Consider the following 19,216-nt stretch of genomic DNA (forward strand, 5'->3'; position numbering starts at 1 on the left):
GATATTAGGAATTGTAGTGAAGTTGAGCTAGGTTAGGACTGGGAAAGTTTCAGGGTAGAAAGGCAAAAATGTCTTCTTGTTTATTGTGGCAGTTAAAAATGAGAGAAAAATTCGCCCCCTGCTTTTTGTAGGAGAGGATGAAGTTCTGTGGAATAGAAATAAAACTGAGGTGATTTAGGTTTCTATTTATATAAACAGACTAAAGATGTTCCCAAAATTCATTTCTAACTCCTTTCCCTCTTTAGTGACCTGGCTGTATTTCTATTTGAAGTCCCCAAAGCTGTATCATTCTTGTTCGATTAGTCCTATTTTCAAATAGTCTTCTGGCAATAGACCCTAGAATTGATTTAAGTCTACAGGTGGCTGGACATTGCGGGGTTAAATTTGATCAGGCCTATATCTACTGCCTGGAAGTGGCAGCTTTTAATATTTTATCTTTAGATTTAGCTGTGAGAAAACCACTCAGCTAGGGAGATTGGATTGGGCTGGTGGTTTATGAAATTCCTTGCGGCGTCTGTTCCTCATTACTTGTAATTTCAAAGGCCAATGGGCTCCAGCTGGCTGAAAAAAATGTAAACTAAAAGTTTAAGGTTTAGCACTTTGTCAAATGCTCTTTGCTGTTGTTTGAGATACAAGCTGTTGTATATGGATAGCTATGTCTGAAATATTTACAATGACAAGGCAAGATCTTGTGAGTGAAGGTCCATAAATGACCTCTACTGTGCTGGGCCTAGAAGCAGCATCTCTCTAAAGCTTTTGAAATAGCCTTGAACTAAGTTATCCACAATTAAATAGCCAGCCAAGTCACAGGTTGCTTTCTGCAATGTCTTAGCAAAGCTCCTTAAAAACCATACGCTTAGTCCACATTCAAAATATTTTTGGCCTCATTTTAACATCAAACAAGGGACTGTATTAAGGAGACAAAAGAGCTCTGCCCAGCTCTGCCCCTTAGTACTAGAGGGGGTTAGGCTAGATAGTTTTCTTTTTTGGCTATAAAACCTCTCAAATGTGTTCTAATAAACTCTCCATAGAAAACACAAAAGCCAGGAGTTTGCTGGAACATTCTTTCATCAAGAGTTTGTTTTCTTCATGACAGGCACTGATAATCTGATCCAATAGTAGTTTTGGTAGAAGAGGACTGAGTGATGATAATGTATTTCCCTCACCACTCCTTTCCCCAAGAAGCAATCATGAATACCACACAAATTGTAAACTCATTTAGTGATTCAGTTCATAATCCTAGTTGTGATTGTTTGCCCTCTGACTTAGTCCTAGGCTGAGAGATTGACTCAGGTTGAGCTAGGACATTTTCTGGTTCAAATCATTGAGTTCAGATGATTCATTATCCCTCTGGAAGGCAGCACCAGTCCAGAAGCTACAAATGCACTTCAAAAATGAAAAGTAGTATTGGTTTTACCTTAACCACACACACGCTGCACAGCCAAGAAAAATTAGCAGGAGTTGAGCAAAAAGTACAAACCAAATACTTCTGGGAGAAGCCCTGAAACAGTTCCTAATGAAAGCTGCCAGAGAATGACAGGGATCTGTTTCTTCCACTTTGAGATTGGTCACATCAGAACATGAGTCCAAGGCACACGTCTTTAAGAGGAGATGTTCTGCTGCTGGTCTCATTACCAGGTTATTCTTCAGTTCCAGGCTTTCAACAGGATGTGACTGGTTCACACTCCAGAATGGTAAAGGAGTTACAGTTTGAAGCCAGAATGAATAGCCACAATGCCTGATGTGAGACTTTCATAAGTCACCTTCTCAAAACCTGCATCTTCTATCATCTCTCTGAATTCCTCCTAAAACACAAAGATATAGCAAAGATATACATGGATTTAAGCTCTAGGGCCTTTGTTGTAAAATACAAGTTTTGTACCTGAGATGGGAACTGTCGGATACTTTCTACAAGATATTGGTAGGACTTCCAATCTCCTGCAATGACCTCTCCCAGGACAGGAATGACCTGGAAGCTATATAGATCATAAAGCCTAAACAAAAAAGGCAAAAGATTACAATTAGAACATATCCCCTGATAAGGAGCAAGAAGGTATAAGCCTAGAGTTATAAATTCAAATGCCTTTAGGGGGCAAGTACCTGAAAGTAATGTGGGCCAAGCGCAAGACCAGTAGGGAGTGGTGAGGATGTGGTGACAGGTACCATTAGGAAGTAGCATAAAATGGAGAAGGGGCAGGTACGATTCCATTCTTGACTCCTGCCATGTAGGAATGTGTGCTTGCTAAGCGTTGTCTTATATGATTTCTCAAGTGAAGCTGGAAACTCAGATTTTTATGTGAAACTTAACTGATTTTTAAATATGAACATCTAAGTCAATTTTTAAAAGTACGATGATTCAAACCAAATACATCTGTGGGCCAACTTAGCCCCTGGTTGCTGGTTTGAAACTCTTCTGGCTTCGATGTCATTCAGAACTGGCTGATCTCTGAGGTGGCACTGTCCCTTCGAGACTCTGAACTATGAGGTTCTTGCTTATTGCTTACTGGTTACTTTCTGTCTGTTGTGGAACAGGAAACCCGTGGCCAGACAATGAGAATAAAGCCCTGTTAACAGTGCCAACCTGGATATGAGGGGGTTGTTCACTTGACTGAACTCCAGACAGAGAAACCGTCCTCCTGGCTTCAGGACTCGATGGGCTTCCTGGAGTGCCTGAGCAAGGCAAGGAACAAAAGAACACACTCAATTCTATTAGGCCAAAACAGCTTTACCTTTGATGGGCATTATAAAAGTTAGCATTTCCCATAGATCCCTTGTGCATTCTCAGTGGGAAAGCTGTAGTAGCAGAGATAACCCCACAGTAGCCTAAATTTTATAAGCATTCTGCTGCCCGCAAAGAGAAGGCCACTTGGAGTACTCTGATTGGTACAACCACATGGTGGCCAATTTCACATGCATCTCTTTATTATTTACTTGTTAAAAGCGTCTTTCAGGATTTTTTTTTCTCTTTATTTTTTAAAGTAAATGCTTTGACCAACATGGAGTTTGAACCTAAAACTCCGAGATCAAGAGTTGCATGTTCTACCGACAGAGTCAGCCAAGTGCCCCTACAATTACTTAAATTACAATGGCTATCCTCTTTAATCTAGGAATTTTACGTCAAGGAATCTAGCTTATAGAAATGCATCTATTGTAGGGGCACCTGGCTGGCTCAGACGGTTAAGCATCTGACTCTTGATTTTGGCTCAGGTCAAGATCTCAGGGTTGTGAGATCAGTCTCCATGCTGGGCATTGATCCTGCTTGTAATTCTTCCTCCCCATCCTCCAAACAAAACAAAACAAAACAAAAACCAATGCATCTTTGTAGAGATGACATGCATATAGATGTTATTCCCTGTAGCACCATTTGAACAGCACAAGATTAGAAACATCTTAATTATCAACGAGAGACTGGTTAAATGATGGAATGTCTGTGTATATGGAATTGATGCAGCTATTTAAAAAAAGGAAGAGCCAGGTCTCTCCATGTACTGACAGGAAAGATCTCCCAAGATACATTTTTAAGGGGAAAAAAGCAATGGGCAGAATATTTGTGTGTTTTTCATATGCTAATATTTGTATTAAAGGAAAAAACAAAACAATATTTATAAAACATCTTTGCAAAGGTACACAAGAAATTGATGTTTGGAGGCAGGGAGAGGAGGCACTGAATGGTCAGGACACACGGGTGAGAGGCATACTTTGCCTGATATGCCCTTTTGTACTTTGAACCTATTAAAAAATTTTTTTTAATTAAAAGAAATAATAAACTGGCTACATACAGGGCAGGCCATATGAACCAAGCTAAAGTACACCATAAAGATGTCCCACTAGAAGCAGAGGAACCAGGTAACTGGAGGCCCCCCCCCCCCAATAATAGAAACAGAATATGGTTTGCACATTGTCTTCAAATGCTCTGGGGTAGTACTGAAGTAGAAATAAAGAAGAGCTGCATTAGGGGTGCCTGGCTGGCTCAGTCGGTACACTCTTGATCTCGGGGTTGTGAGTTGGAGCCCCACATTGGGTGCAGAGATGACTTAAAAATAAAATCTTAAAAAAAAAGCTGCATCAGATTAAGAGCTGAATGTTCCCTTCTCCCTATAGAGGAACCCATGACTCTAGGTACCTTCTGCCAAAATAAGTGTTTGAATGCCTTCTGTTGACCTTGGAAATGTCTCTGATCTGCAAACTCACAGGGTCAGACTTCACAAGTGAGCAGAAACAGATGGAATGCCAGCTCAAAGATGTAAAGACCAACTCAAGCATCAAAGGCTTCTATGGGGATCTGCTCCATGGTTTCAGTCTTTTTTAATTTCATGACTAGGAAAATTGGCAACTTCAAGGATTGAAGCCCCTAAACCTGAAACAGTCATTCCATTCAAGAGCTGGGCAGAGAGCAGAATCTCTCCCTCTTTCTTTGTTTCCTGTAGGGCCGCTCTGGAAGATCTAATAGCACAAGAGTCACACAAGCTGAGGATGCAGCCATACACACCTGATCGATGTGTGTGACATTCCGGATCCCAAAGGCAATAGTGTAAACATCAAACTTGTCATCATCAAAGGGCAGTTCTTCAGCATCTCCCAATACCCAAGCAAGTCCTGAAAGAGAAAATCATTCCTGGTCTCAGTGTGGATCTTTTCTGCACCTAGCAAACTGCCAAACCTGAGGTGGGCATTGTGGGAATCCTCTGATTTGTAGTCAGCCAAGCAGAAGTGTGGGTAGCCTGTGCACACCATTGGTGGCTAACTTCTGAGGGCAGTCTGTGGAATCTGAGACAAGCTCTGGGAGTCAGTGTCAGAAATGAACTGAATTGCTGGACACCTATTTGGTGTGGGAGAACTGGAGAACAGTTTGGTGCTGGGTAAATACCATAAGTGTAGTATCAGAAACCATCACACACCTGCCTTCATTGCTGGGTTCCTGGCCACTGTCTTCATGGTTTTGCCTTGGCTTGAGAATCTGAATTTCTTTTTTTTTTCTTTTTTTTTTTTTTTTTAATTTTTATTTACTTATGATAGTCACAGAGAGAAAGAGAGAGAGAGAGAGAGAGAGAGAGAGAGAGAGGCAGAGACACAGGCAGAGGGAGAAGCAGGCTCCATGCAGGGAGCCCGACACGGGACTCCATCCCAGGTCTTCAGGATCGCGCCCTGGGCCAAAGGCAGGCGCCAAACTGCTGTGCCACCCAGGGATCCGGAGAATCTGAATTTCTTGAAGTTCAGCAGGAAACTCTTTCCCCAAGAGTTTTAGAATAGAACCTGATGAATACTTAGTTATGCCCACCCTGAAGCAATTTTTACCCAATTAAGTGTTTTGTGTAAAGCACCGTGGTTAAGATACCAGGTCTGGGGTTTAGACTGCCTGGTTTTTTGTTTTTTAAGATTTTATTTATTTATTCATGAGAAACACACAGAGAGAGGCAGAGACTAGAGAGGGAAGCAGGCTCCCCATGGGGAGCCCGATGTGGGACTCGATCCTGGGACTCTGGGACCACATCCTGAGCCAAAGGCAGGCGCTCAACCATTGAGCCATCCTGGCGTCCCCAGACTGTCTGGGTTTTATTTTTTATTTTTTATTTTTTATTTTTTTTTCTGTCTGGGTTTTAATTCCAGGAATTAAATAATCAGCTTCACCGATTATTAGCTGTATAATCTTGAATAAACTACTTTGCCTTAGTTTCCTTATCTGTAAGATGGAGTTAATAGTACCAACTTCAGAGGATCATTGGAAGTATTCTAAGTATGGAATTCAGCCTAGTTATATTGGTTCTTTTTTTAAAAAAATATTTTATTTATTTATTCATGAGAGACACACAGAAAGAGAGGCAGAGACACAGGCAGAGGGCAAAGCAGGCTCCATGCAGGGAGCCTGACGTGGGACTCAATCCTGGGTCTCTAGGATCAGGCCCTGGACAGCTCCCCGCCCCGGGCTGCCCTAGTTATATTGGTTCTATTGGAGAATCAAAGTATCTAGACCCCAAGTCTGGTCACAAATTCAGAAAACACCTCAGGGAAACCCTTAACAGGGTAGATATGTCCACTAAAAGATCCTGATTCGGCTCTAACATTATTCAACTTGCAGCAAACTAGACATAAAATACAATATAGAAGGAAGGCTCTATAGACGAAAGTAAATGAAAATCTTGGAGGGCAGCCCTGGGGGCTCACCGGTTTAGCACCGCCTTCAGCCCGGGGTGTGATCCTGGAGATCCGGGATCGAGTCCCACTTTAGGCTCCCTGTATGGAGCCTGCTTCTCCCTCTGCCTGTGTCTCTGCCTCTCCCTCTCTCTGTGTCTGTCATGAATAAATTAAAAAAAAAAAAAATCTTAAAAAAAAAAAAAGAAAATCTTCTTGGAAAGCAAAGTAGCAGTATTTGACAAAATCCTTAAAAATAACCATACCCTGGGATCCCTGGGTGGCGCAGCGGTTTGGCGCCTGCCTTTGGCCCAGGGCGCAATCCTGGAGACCCAGGATCGAATCCCACGTCAGGCTCCTGGTGCATGGAGCCTGCTTCTCCCTCTGCCTATGTCTCTGCCTCTCTCTCTGTGACTATCATGGATAAAAAAAAAAAAAGAAAAAAAAAAAAACATACCCTGGGGCGCCTGGGTGGCTCAGTTAGTTAGGCGTCAGACTCTTAGTTTCTGCTCAGGTCATGATCTGGAGATCCAGCCCCAGGTGGATCTGTGCTCAGTGGGGTGTCTGCTTTCCCTCTCTTCTTCCTTTGTCCCTCCCCCAGTTCCCACACTCTCTCAAATAAATGAATCTTTAAAAAAAAGTAACCATATTCTTTGAACCAGCTATTTGATTTTAGCAGGATGACACTGATAACATCATTATCATCATCATCATTGCAACTGCCCTGCTCTTGATGGCAGGGTTTGTATTATCACTTTACATACATTTTTTTATCACGTTCTCATACTGACTCCATGGGATAGCTCTTACCATCATCTTCATGTTTTAGGTGAGTGGAGTATCAGAAAGGTTAAAGCAGCTAGTATCAGAAAGGTTAAAGCAGCTTGCCCAAGGTCACCCAGGTGGATTGGAACTCAGGTTTTTTTATCCCAGAGCTTCTGTTTTCAATAGCGATGGTACATAACCTCCACTACAAGGTGATTTTTATTCTGCTCTTTTACAGATGAGGTAATTGAGATCTAGAGAGTTTAAACACTTGTCCACAGTTATACAGTAGGTAGAAAAGTTAACAAGTACATGCAAAAATTTACAAATAAGGATATCATAATGTTGTGCCCTATGCAAAAGCATTAGAAAAAATGACAGATCAATTGGTTACTGATTATATAAATTGGTTATGTGAATCTTCATGACTCACATCCATACAGGAGAATATTGTAAATAATGATTTTAAGGAATTTTTAATGACGGAAAAATCTCATGATATAATGCTAATTTAGGGTAGGATAATAAATTGTATAAACAGGAAGTCTTTAATTTTATAAAAAGGAAACGATTAGGGAAAGCTAGGAAGGAAATAAAATACTGGGAGCATCTCTTGATGTTGGAATTATAGGTAAATCTCAATACTTTTCCAAAATCCAAAGTTCTCAAATATATCAATTTTTATAACCTACCAAATAATTTTTAAAAGATTTATTTATTTGACAGAGAGAGAGAGAGAGAGAGTGAGTGAAAGAGCAGAGGGAGCGGCACAGGGAGCAGGAGCCTGACTCAATCCCAGGACCCCGGGATCATGACCTGAGCCGAAGGCAGATGCTTAACTGTCTGAGCCACCTAGGCGCCTCCCTCTCAAATAAATTTTTTAAAGCTCCTGCCAACAGAGTTTCCATTTGGGGAGGAAGTGCTCCACATAAAATGTAAATAAAACACACAACAGTGCTACACACAAATACATCTTTCACACATCACCTTACTATTACAAAATAATTTCTAGGATCCTCCTTAGTTTCAACTCTTTTTGCAGGATATGTTTGACAAAGGCATCATTGTTGGGCATTGCTAGAGCAAGGAGGAAAGGTAAGGAAAACTGTCTTCTGCAGCACTTGGTAATTCCTATGTCAGTGGGTTTGTCTTGGCAGTGAGAAGAGGTTGAAAGGCAAGCTATGCTATGGAAGGGATGATTCCAGAAATGGAACATCGCCTATCATTTCTCTCTTCATTCTCCACTCTCTATGGCTGAGCACCAGAGGGAAGGGGAACACGTTTTTCAGTAGGAGTAAGGAAACATAGTGCCTTTGTCTAAAAACACTAGGGACTGTCTGCTTTTTGATCAGCATTGATGGTTAACAAAAGAGCCCTTCATCTTGGAGGCCAAGTGGGTTGTGGTCTGTCTAGGCAGCTCAGTCCGGGGGTGGGGGGGCGGGGAGGAGGAAGAATTGAACTACAATAACCATAGACACTCCCGGTGGGGGAGGGAGAGGACAGGACCCCTGATGCTGACCTGAGGGACTTTTATTTTCTGTCCCAGACCACTGTCTCTGCTGGTGGCTGCCTGCAGTGCTTAGCCATCTGGGGAGAGGGCAGTGCAGTGGCTCTGGGAAGCTGGGTGAATGTGGTACAGCTGCCCCATTGTGACTTCTACTGGATAAAGTTCGGTGAAAAGTATTTTAAAAGATGAAGATGGACAGTGAAATGGGAAATCTACATCTTTAAGCTAGGGCACAAATTGTCCAGTTTCAGGGTGTAGTGAGTTCCCAGAGACATGTAGTCACTCTCCTTTTTTTTTTTTTTTTTTGTAGTCACTCTCCTATCTGCTGCTGAGAGTAGTACTGTTTCCAGGTGTTTAACTCTACCAGTTGGGCCCTCTGAGGAACAGATGCCCAGAGGAGGGAAGCATGCAAAAGGGATTTGGGGGGAGGATGTAAGGGAGAACACCTTGGGAAGATAAAAGGAAGAGGAGGCAGGACTGAGCTGGGGGAAGCCTGGAGACCCTAGTATAGATCTGATAAAGCCTTTGCCAACCCATAGGGAGCTCGGGAGCACAGCCAGGAAAGAGCCTCATAGGGAAGCTGAGGCAGAGCTAAAAGGCTGTAAAAGCTGGTGGCTGCCCGCTGCCTGCATTCCCGTGTCTAAAGGGCATGTTCCTGCTATAAGTGCAGAGCCCCTTCTCAGCTTCCACATCAGTCAAACTCTGAGCACCCATGAGGAACGGGATGGCTCCCAACAACCAGGGCACTGGGATCAGCAGGGGGTTGCTGGCAACTGAAGGCAAAACTTCCATCTCACAGTCCAAGAGCTGAGATCCTAGACTCAAGCTCTGAGCCTGGGTCTGCCATTGAAAAGTTGTGTTACTCAGGGCGCCTGGGGGGCTCAGTCGGTTAAGCGTATGCCTTTGGCTCGGGTCATGATCTCAGGGTCCTGGGGTCAAGCCCTGCATCATCCAGCTCCCTGCTCGGTGGGGAGTCTGCTTCTCCCTCTGCCTCCTGCTCCCCCTGCTTGTGCTCTCCAGCTCTGTCTCTCTCAAATGAATAAATAAAATATTTAAAAATAAACAAATAAAAGTTGTGCTCCTTGGGTAAGGGCCCTTCAGCTCTTTGGGCTGTGATTATCAGCTCTGTCACATGGGGCGGATAATCAGACTGCCTCCCTGGGTTGCCAGAATAACGCATGTAATAGCACTCAAACTGGCTTCAGCCACACCAATCATCTTTGACTTCTGCCTATTGGTTCATTTTTTAAAATAAAGCACTTTAACATTTTATATATCCCATCTTATTTCATAAATACACAAACATTTCTGCCATGTCCACCCTCCCTAGTACTTGCCAGCTTTGTAGCCCTGGGCACGGGCTTTCTGCTTTCCAATCTTTAGCATCTCCTTGTTGATGTCGCAGACCACGACCCGGGAACCGCCCAAGGGGTCCTCTTCATTTTGGTACTTTTTGGCAATTTCTTCCCAGGATAAATTTTGCTGGGCCCGTAACTGCCTCTTCTGCTTTCCCTTATGCTGGGCCTGGACATAATTAAGGAACCGGAAGGCAATGTCACCTGTGGGAAGCCAAAAGGAGGAAAGATGCAAACACAAACACAAATGCGAACCCAACATTTCCAAAACCCAAACAGAGCAACAAAGGTACAGGATTTGAGGAGTGTACAAAAATTGAAGTTTCTCTTTATTTCAATGGTAACTTAAAAAAATAATTTAACTTCTAGTACTTTTTTTAAGATTTTATTTTAAAGTAATCTCTCTACCCAACATGGGGCTCAAACCTATGACCTCAGCATCAAGAGTGGCATGCTCTATTGACTGAGCCAGCCAGGTGCGCGGGTAACTTCTAATATTCTTAAAAACTTTTTAAAAAATTGCCTAAGTAATACATGGACACATTATCACTATAAAAGACTCACCCAAATATTTAGGAAAAAACATAAAAGTTGCATTTTCTCTCCACACCCTCTCCAGACCTAACCTGTGCTAACTCCTTAGTGTAGAACCCTATTAGTCTAATAATTGTTACCAAAGCAACATGAGGGTATAGTTACCAGCAAGGATCCCCTGCTCCACCACTTCCTATGCCTAGTTCAGCTCCCCAGGAACCATCTTTCTTAACCCTTTCAGCTGGGCTTTCTGTTGGTTCCAGCTCTTTCTTTACTTACCAAATTTATAATGATATATTGTTCCTCATCTCTGGATGCCTCTACTTCCCAATATATTTAGATCACATTTTTTTTTAAAGATTTTATTTACTTATTCATGAGAGACACAGAGAAGGAGGCAAAGACATAGGCAGAGGGAGAAGCAGGCTCCCAGTGGAGAGCCTGATGCAGGACTTGATCCCAGGACTCCGGGATCATGACCTAAGCCAAAGGCAGATGCTCAACTGCTGAGCCACCCAAGTGCCCCTAGATCACATTTCATAGTCCATCATAGATTCCTTTGGGAACTAGAATAACAGACTAATATTATATTTCTATGTCATCAATTACAGATGGTACCTCTTAAATCCCTTCAACCTTCTACTGTGTGTACTTTTACTCTGTCAAGACTGATAACATAGTTTGTTCTTTTTTAAAAAAAATTTTTGTTCATGAGAGATACAGGCAGAGAGGCAGAGACATAGGCAGAGAGAGAAGCAGGCTCCCACTGGGGAGCCTGATGCAGGACTTGATCCCACGGTTCCTGGATCACAACCTGAGCCAAAGGCAGACGCTCAACCACTGAGCCACCCAGGTGCCCCGACATATTGTTTGTTCTACAGCTATAGGTATGTCTTCTGTGCTTTGTTGTTTGGAGTTTAAAAGCTAAAAATCAAAAGTGTTTATGTTATTGTGACCAGGTAAATACTGTTTGGGCCAAGCCAATGTTTTCTAGGATCCCACTTCCTTTCTTATAGTGCTGTTTGTCTTTTTCTTATACTAGTTGACAGAAATATATCCTCAAGTTTTTCTAGTTTCTCCAACTAATTAGGTATTCTCTAGTTACTTTTCTATATGTTTAAATATTGTATATATATACTCCTATGAAACAACTTAAAAACATACATGGGGATATTATACGCATAGTCATACAACTCATTTGCTTTCTCCTCCTACAGAATATGTCTTTGAGAACTTTCCATCAGTATTTATAGGTTTTCCACATTCTTTTAAATAGCTACATGGTATTTCATAGAATGGGTGTATCTTAATTTAAAACAATTTCTTTACTGAGGCAGAAATAGGTTATTTCCAAGTTTTCACTACTACTAAAAATGATGCAGTGAGCATATCTATACTATATATTCTTAAAATGTCTTTTTTAATATAAGGGATTACCTTCTAACTACAGCGTACAGTAGTGCTATGGGTTAAGGCATAGATATAGGCAGCTCAATAGCTGTAGCTGTATCTTTGTGCAAACTTAAAAAAAATTTTTTTTTAGACTAGGCATGTAGAATTGGAACTGTGGGATCCTAGACTAAAGATTTTAGATTTTAATAGATTCTGTTAAATTGTCCTCCACTGAGCAAGGTATCTTTTTTTTAAATTTAATTTTATTTATGATAGTCAGAGAGAGAGAGAGAGAGAGAGAGAGGCAGAGACACAGGCAGAGGGAGGAGCAGGCTCCATGCACCAGGAGCCCGATGTGGGATTCGATCCCGGGTCTCCAGGATCATGCCCTGGGCCAAAGGCAGGCGCCAAACCGTTGCGCCACCCAGGGATCCCCCTTTTTTTTTTTTTTAATTAGAAAAATTATTTATTTCTGCTCCTTTCATACATCTTATTGTGCAGAAACAGTCTCACACATATCTGAATAATGTACTGTCACACTGTTTAAAGGCAAAGCACCATAGGTAAAGCTGATCAGAGTTCTCAGCTTATGGGATCTCGCTTCCTGATTTTACATTAATTTTTGAAAGTCAGAAATGTCATCTCCACAAAATGTTAAGGGGGCTGTAAGAAATAATCACTGTATTCAATATTATAGTTGTGGAGATGGGAGTATATTTTCTTTAAGAAATGAAAAACTAAGAAGAAAATGCCACTAAACATCATTGGTGTATCAGTACAAGCCAGCAGGAGAAATACTGTGAGAAATTTGTCTCTTTGATACCAAGAAGACATTCTAGTTCAAGCTTTAATATGATTCCTATTTCTCACGAGATGCTTCTTTTCTGCTGCTTCACTCTTTTTCCATATTTCACATCAGAGGATTGGTACAGCCTTAAAGCTTCATTAACAGGAGCAAATCCAATATCCACGGATTTCTTGTCAAAAGGCATTTTTTAACCCATCAGGTAGCCCGGCAGTTTCATTCTCATGAATACTCTAGCCATGAAAAAACTCAATAGGACACAGACGAATCCAATGAATAGAAGAAATCTATTGAGTTTTGGAATGTTTGGTGCATTCGATCGGTCCAGGATTATGAAGCCTAAACCTCCCATTGTAAACAGGAAGCTGGATGCAAGTCCTTCCATAATATATTGTCCATTTACTCTGTAGGCCAAGAAAGCTACTGGTCTCTGATGTCCATGTTCATCAGTCATAGAACCAACACTTGGAGGTTCAACAATAACATCATAAATTATTCCTCCGGTGATGAGGAAGTAAGACACCACCACCAGAGCGTACACCGTCATGGCCGACGGCATGTGCACCCAGGGCGGCTTCTTCAGCTTCAGGTTGGGGCATTTGAGCACTAAGAACGGTACACGGTACAAGGTCTCCATGTTGGTGGCGGCAGGGGTTTCTCTCCCGACCTGAGCAAGGTATCTTACTACCTTCTGAGCTTCCACTGGGGAGAGGACCACACCAGCAAAGCCAAACATAAACGTGTTTCACACAGAGAGATTGTCCTACTGTAATTTGTTATATTATTCTGTTGGTATAGATTATCACATCATTACATTATATGACACATTTTTCTGTGATTTAGCATATACATTAACCATGTAATAACATCACCAAGATGCATTTTAGAAACCCATGACATTTTTCTTCCTAAATATCTAGTGTGCAAAGGACCATGCATAAACTGAGCTTTTGAATTCTGATATGATAGTGGATTAGGCATAAAAGGTTGTCTAGGGGAGCCTGGGTCGCTCAGTCAGTTAAGCATCTGCCTTCAGCTCAGGTCATGATCCTGGGGTCCTGGGTCCCCGCATGTGGCTCCCTGCTCAGTGGGGAGTGTGCTTCTCTCTCTCCCTCTGCCACCTCCACCCCATTTGTGCTGTCTGGCTCTATTGCTCTGTCAAATAAAAAAAAAAGAAAGAAAGAAAAGGTTGTCTAGAAAGTTTATAGAATATGATAAAGGGCATCCCCCCAAAGAACGGGAAAGCGAATTAAAGGTTAAACAGAAAATAAAACAGTCATTCACATCGTAAGATGTCACTGGAGCAAAAAAGTAATCTTTTTACTTTGGAACCTTGTGCATTTTAGAAAAAATGACAGGCATAAACCTGATACTTTGTGCTTTCTGAGTGACATTTACTTAAAAAGAGTAAAGCTTTCTTAGAAGTGTATTGATTTCCAATGACCATCTTCAGCCTAATGGTAGGTAAGCTAGCTCATCCCAACAAAAGACACTAATTTCTATAAAAGGTGCTCAGTAATCCTCAAGGATACTCTAGACATTACCTGTGCCTCCAGCAACATCGAGCAGCTGGGTTCCAGGAAACGGGCGCATCTTGCAGAGCAGCAAATCCTTCCAAATACGATGGATACCAAGACTCATCATATCATTCATTACATCATACTTCTTGGCCACACTTTCAAACACATGATAGACTGACAGGAGAAATACAACACAATTGTGCTATTAACAAAATTAACTTGAGGAAGTCCTAAATGAAAGAAGTTGAAGCTTTTCTTCTCTAAATTTGCCTTTTTCAGGTGAAGTTAAGTTATACTGCTTGATGCCCATATCTACCCCTTAACCTCCTTTTGAAAAAGGCTTAAGTTATTTCATGTAAGAAGCCAACCTCTTTTCTGCCATCCTAGTTACCTTTAGTGGTCCTTTAGTGGACCTAGGACCATGACCCCATAACAACGCATTCACCTACATGGTACTAAGTAGGTTCCATTTCTTAGAGAATAGAGGGCATAGAATTTTTCTAATGGTTATTATAATAGAAAACAACAAAATCATTAGAAATCCATGACTAATGGATGGAGAGGCCTCAGTTCGTCCCTGCCTGGATCACAGAGAAAAACCTCAGGTACAATTGGGTGGGTAGATGAATGGCCAGATGTAAATCAGGGCCAAGCCACACTGCATAGGGTCCTCATAAATCTTCTCATAAATCTGATAGGATCAAGGGAGAATGTGGAATCTGGGCTAGTGGGAGAAGGAATTTACGATCTAAGGCACTTTAAAGTGGGGTGCCTGGATGGCTCAGTGGTGGAGTCTTTGGCTCAGGTCGTGATCCCCCTGTTATGGAGTCTTGCCGGCATCAGGCTCCCTGCAGGGAGCCTGCTTCTCTCTCTGCCTCTCACTCTGTGTCTCTCATAAATAAATTTTTTTTTTTTTTAAATAAGGCACTTTAAAGCACAGGCTACATTTTAACTTCTTTACACCTGTTTTTCTGCCCATAAGATGAAAAAATCAGTGTCCGTTCCCTATCACCCTGTCATAAGGCAGAATTAGGTAATGAATGAAGGGGAGATGCTTTGAGTTTATCAGATGAAAGTGCTGCATAGATTCAAAACATCACATCTTCTGCTGAATTAGCTGAGTATAGAGCTCCCCCGAACTCAATCTTGAATGCCTTTCTTAACCCCAGGGTCTGCTTTTTTTGTTTTGGGGGTATTCACGGGCACTAAAGATCAACCCACCAAATATAAGCAATCTTTGCTTTGCATGGTTCTGATATACGTGAATTTCAGTGACTGTGGCTTAGTTAAATAACAACAGTCCCCCAGCAACATCATTCAAGTGCAATGGTGTATTAACTGTGAGTAACTGCATAAAGTACAAACTTCGCAGGTAGTCTTCAGCCCATAAATCACTCTGTAAATAACAGACATGCATCATGATCAGTAGCCAATCATGTCACTTCTTTCAGTTCGAAGTTGGTAGGTCATTACACATCAGTCATTCAGGTCACACACAAACAGCAAAGCATGTAGTTGTGTCACCTCCTTATCTCTTAGTTGTAAACACATGTGGTATTTTACAAAACTACATCATTGAAAGAAGAAATTGGCCATGAAAATGAAAGCACCACAAAGAAATTAAAAATAGTAATACTGGAAGTGAAATGTCCATGGGATTATAGACCAACAGCTGACTGTGCGAATGTCAATACTCAAGAGACTCTAGATATGCAGCTGGAAGAACTATGTGAAGATGAACTTATGGACATAAATGAGAATGTGGTTGTGATGAAAAGGTAGATGTCCCAGAGGAAATGATGCCAGCAAAAAATCTCACACTAAAGGAATTCTTGGAGATATTTCATGACACTGACAGTGAAAGGATAAAATGTTACAAGCTGACTAAAATTTAGAAAAGAGTATGGCAATTTGCCAAGGCATAGAGAAGATGCTTGCTCCCTTCTGTAAATCATATGACCAGAAGGTAGCAAACACTGTTCAAACTACTCTTGGCATATTTTTTTATGAAGCATAAAACAGCTTAATGTTTCTAATTTTTTTATTAGAATTTTAACTTAATTAAAAACAAGCTTAAAATTTAAAAAAATCGAATTACATTAGGTTAAAATTAAACCTAATTTTAAATTATAGTTTGCTAAATGTTAATTTTACTATTTATTTCTTTTCTCTATACATTTATAACTAACAGTAAGAGAGTTTTTGATGTTCAATCGTTTTTTAATATTTTTTAAAGTAAACTCTGTGCCCAATGTGGGGCTTAAACTCACAACCCTGAGATCAAGAGTCTCTTGCTTCACTGACAGAGCCAGCCAGGCACCCCTGATGTTCAATAATTTTTAGAAGTCATAGAACAGTTGTAATTTTTCCCATTAACTGTTAATATCATACTGCATGATTTCAGCATGCATGGTCATTTTTACAGTCCTGTGCTATTGTGCAAAGGGAAGATTGCCTGTACTTTTTAAAAGATTTTATTTATTTATTCATGAGAGTCACAGAGAGAGGGGCAGAGACATAGACAGAGGGAGAAGCAGGCTCCATGCAGGGAGCGCGATGTGGGACTTGATCCCAGGACCCTGGGATCAGGCCCTGAGCCAAAGGCAGACACTCAACTGCTGAGCCATCCAGGTGTCCCAGTTGTCAGGCTTTTAATGTGCACCAGGCACTGAAGATATAGACATGAATGAGCCACTATCCTAGCTTTCTGGGGATTCACAGTCCAGTGAAATAAATGTTAATTTAAGGAGGCCCCTGGGTGGCTTAGCGGTTGACTCCCCTGCAGGGAGTCTGCTACTTCCTATGCCTGTCTCTCTGTGTCTCTCATGAATAAATAAAATCTTTAAAAAATAAAATAAATATTCAAAGAGTTACAGTAGAGCTATGTATTTAGTAAGGCTGAGTTGAGAAGAAAGATAACGTAGTAGTCCTTAAGAGGGTGGGCTATTCCATTGTGAATTCCTTCTGTTTATTTCCTGGATGACCACAGGCCTAGTGAAGGAAACTGTCTGAGCCTCAACATACCCACCTGTTAAATGGGCATAATACCTCCCCATTATAAATGGTACAGTTGGAGTTATATAACAGTCCTTTTCCTTTCCCATGCCTGTAGCACAATGCTGGACACAAAGAAACTGTTCAACAGTACCTAACCCTTATTGGGCAATTAGGAAGTGCCAGGCATTGTTCATAATACTTTAATGTATGAAGTAATCTAACCCTCATTGTAACTCTAAGAGAAAGGTTACTATTATTTCTACTTATACAATTTGAAAGCTGAGGCACAGCGAAGATAGTTTCCTCCTTCCTTTCTTTTAAAAAATGGTCCATCTTGGCATCCCGGGTGGCTCACCGGTTTAGCGCTGCCTTAGGCCCAGGGCGTGATCCTGGAGACTCGGGATCGAGCCCACATCAGGCTCCCTGCATGGAGCCTGCTTCTCTCTCTGCCTGTGTCTCTGCCTCTCTCTCTGCATCTCTCTGTGTCTCTCATGGATAAATAAATAAAATCTTAAAAAAAAAAAAATGGTCCATCTCTTTAGCAAGTGAAGAACATGAACTCTGCAGTCATACCAAAGTGGGTTGGAATACTGGTTCGGCCACTTACTACATTAAATTGGGCAAGTTCTTGTTTAATTTCTAAGTCTCAATTTCCTCATGTGTAGCTTGGGGATAACGATAGCATCGTCAGGAGGTTGAAATGAGAATTGGGAACAATATCTGCATGGTGCCTGGCACGTCATAAACACCCAATTTGGGGGATTTAGTGATAATTACTGTGTTTAACAAGAGGAGGCATCTAAGCTCTGCGATGTCAGGCCGGGGGCGGAGGATTCCTCGGAGGTCAGGCTACCGCATACGAGTCAAAACGACGTCAAAATCAATTCCCAGCTGAGCAGAAGAAACTAGATCGCAGATCCCTCCATCCGCCCTCTCGCCCCTTTCACCTTTGCCCCTCTTCTCCTCCTCCGAAACAGTCTCAAACCCGAAATGTGTTTCCGTTGCCGGCTTCTCTTGGGACAAGTGCCGGGCACCCAGCGGACCGCTGGGCCAGGAGCTACAAAGCCCGGAAAGCCGGCAGCATCGCATCACCCGCGACCACCTACGACCGCAGTAGCTCCATAGAGCGCAACTCCTGTGGGTCGCCATCTTGGCAATGGGAGGGCAGAACAGATCGCACGTAGAATTGCGCCACTAGAGGGCCAACGGCGGCCGGTAGGAGACATTATTAGCCGAACGCGTCCTGAAAACCTTTGCTAGGGAATTAAGTGTGATTCCTGGGATTCAAAGGCTACTTAGTTTTTGAGTACCGGAAATCCCTTCTTCTCTCTTCCCACTTGAATATAGAATTGACCAGAAAGGAAGGGACCTTAGGATGAGCCCACAATCACCTCTCCACGACCATGTCTCTGAATCTTGTCAGCCAGCAGTTATGAATGCTAACTCGAAAGACACCCAATAACTCTCGTTTTCTGGTACAGAAGTAGGAAACTAAAGTATGGTGTGGTTACAAGGAAGAGATTACAAGATCAGTTCTCTTATATTTTGATGTGCCTAAGGATCACCTGGTTTGATCTTTAAAACGCAAATTCCTGCGGGCATCTGGGTGGCTCAGTAGGTTAAGCCTCTGACTTTTTATTTTGCTCGGGTCATGATCTCAGGGTCGTGATATTGAGCCCAGATAGGGCTCTGTGCTGGGCATGGAGACTGCTTGGGATTCTCTCTCTCCCTTTGCCCCTGCTGTCTCTTTCCTTTTTTTTTTTTTTTTTTGTCTCTTTCCAAAAAAAAAAAAAAAAAAAAAAGTCAGATTCCTGGGCCCAAATACCAGAGTTTTTGAATCTGTATATTTGGAATGGAATGGACATTGGGAATCTTTATTGAACAAAAGTCTATGGTGATTCTTTTTTTTTTTTTTTAAGATGTATTTATTGGAGGGGGAGGGGCATAGAGAGAGAGAGAGAGAATCCAAAGTAGGCTCCACACCCAGTGCAGAGCCCCATGTAGGGCTTGATCTCACTACCCTGAGATGAACTGAGTCAAAACTAAGAGTTGATCACTCAACCCACTGAGCCACCCAGGCAACTCACAAACATGTGATTCTGATGCAAGGAATTTGCAGACCATTCTTGAGAAACATGTGCTAGACTACTCTGAAAAATAAACGTACAAAAGATTGTTCTTTGGTCTTTACATTTTATGTACCTGAGAAGTT

General features: G+C 41.8%; 1 protein-coding gene, 1 long non-coding RNA gene and 1 pseudogene across 5 annotated transcripts; 1 reads left to right on the top strand and 2 right to left on the bottom strand.

Annotated features, from left to right (window-relative positions):
- Nucleotides 1–1,050: 1,050 nt before the first annotated feature.
- On the bottom strand, nt 1,051–18,185 carry COQ5 (coenzyme Q5, methyltransferase). 3 transcript variants are annotated; one of them, XM_077875913.1, is made up of 7 exons: nt 17,952–18,183; nt 14,032–14,181; nt 9,739–9,960; nt 4,490–4,596; nt 2,582–2,670; nt 1,883–1,994; nt 1,051–1,805 (listed from the first exon to the last, which is right to left on the bottom strand). In XM_077875913.1, exons 1-7 carry the CDS (start codon nt 18,151–18,153, stop codon nt 1,704–1,706), a joined length of 984 nt encoding a protein of 327 aa, XP_077732039.1. In that variant the 5' UTR covers nt 18,154–18,183; the 3' UTR covers nt 1,051–1,703. The 3 variants fall into 3 exon arrangements, with proteins under 3 accessions (XP_077732039.1, XP_077732041.1, XP_077732040.1); XM_077875915.1 differs by lacking the exon at nt 17,952–18,183 and adding an exon at nt 17,782–17,910; XM_077875914.1 differs by lacking the exon at nt 14,032–14,181 and having other exon boundaries at nt 17,952–18,185.
- Nucleotides 8,335–18,105, top strand: LOC144299983 (uncharacterized). Its single transcript, XR_013366648.1, has 2 exons — nt 8,335–11,177; nt 12,898–18,105. It is a non-coding gene; the product is annotated as an uncharacterized LOC144299983 (long non-coding RNA).
- LOC144299973 (oligosaccharyltransferase complex subunit OSTC pseudogene) lies at nt 12,120–14,172 on the bottom strand (annotated as a pseudogene). The gene is made up of 2 exons (XR_013366635.1): nt 14,032–14,172; nt 12,120–13,642 (listed from the first exon to the last, which is right to left on the bottom strand). The product of XR_013366635.1 is annotated as an oligosaccharyltransferase complex subunit OSTC pseudogene (transcript).
- Nucleotides 18,186–19,216: the final 1,031 nt, after the last annotated feature.

Source organism: Canis aureus, chromosome 27 (assembly GCF_053574225.1).
Source record: "Canis aureus isolate CA01 chromosome 27, VMU_Caureus_v.1.0, whole genome shotgun sequence".
Lineage (NCBI taxonomy): Eukaryota > Metazoa > Chordata > Mammalia > Carnivora > Canidae > Canis > Canis aureus.

Coding starts and splice junctions, on each gene's coding strand:
- COQ5 (XM_077875913.1), bottom strand. CDS start 18,153: ATGGCGACCCACAGGAGTTGCGCTCTATGGAGCTACTGCGGTCGTAGG. Junction 4,597..9,738: donor TGCCCAGGGCTACAAAGCTG/GCAAGTACTAGG, acceptor TTTCTCTTTCAG/GACTTGCTTGGGTATTGGGA. Junction 1,995..2,581: donor AACAACCCCCTCATATCCAG/GTTGGCACTGTT, acceptor TTTTTTGTTTAG/GCTTTATGATCTATATAGCT.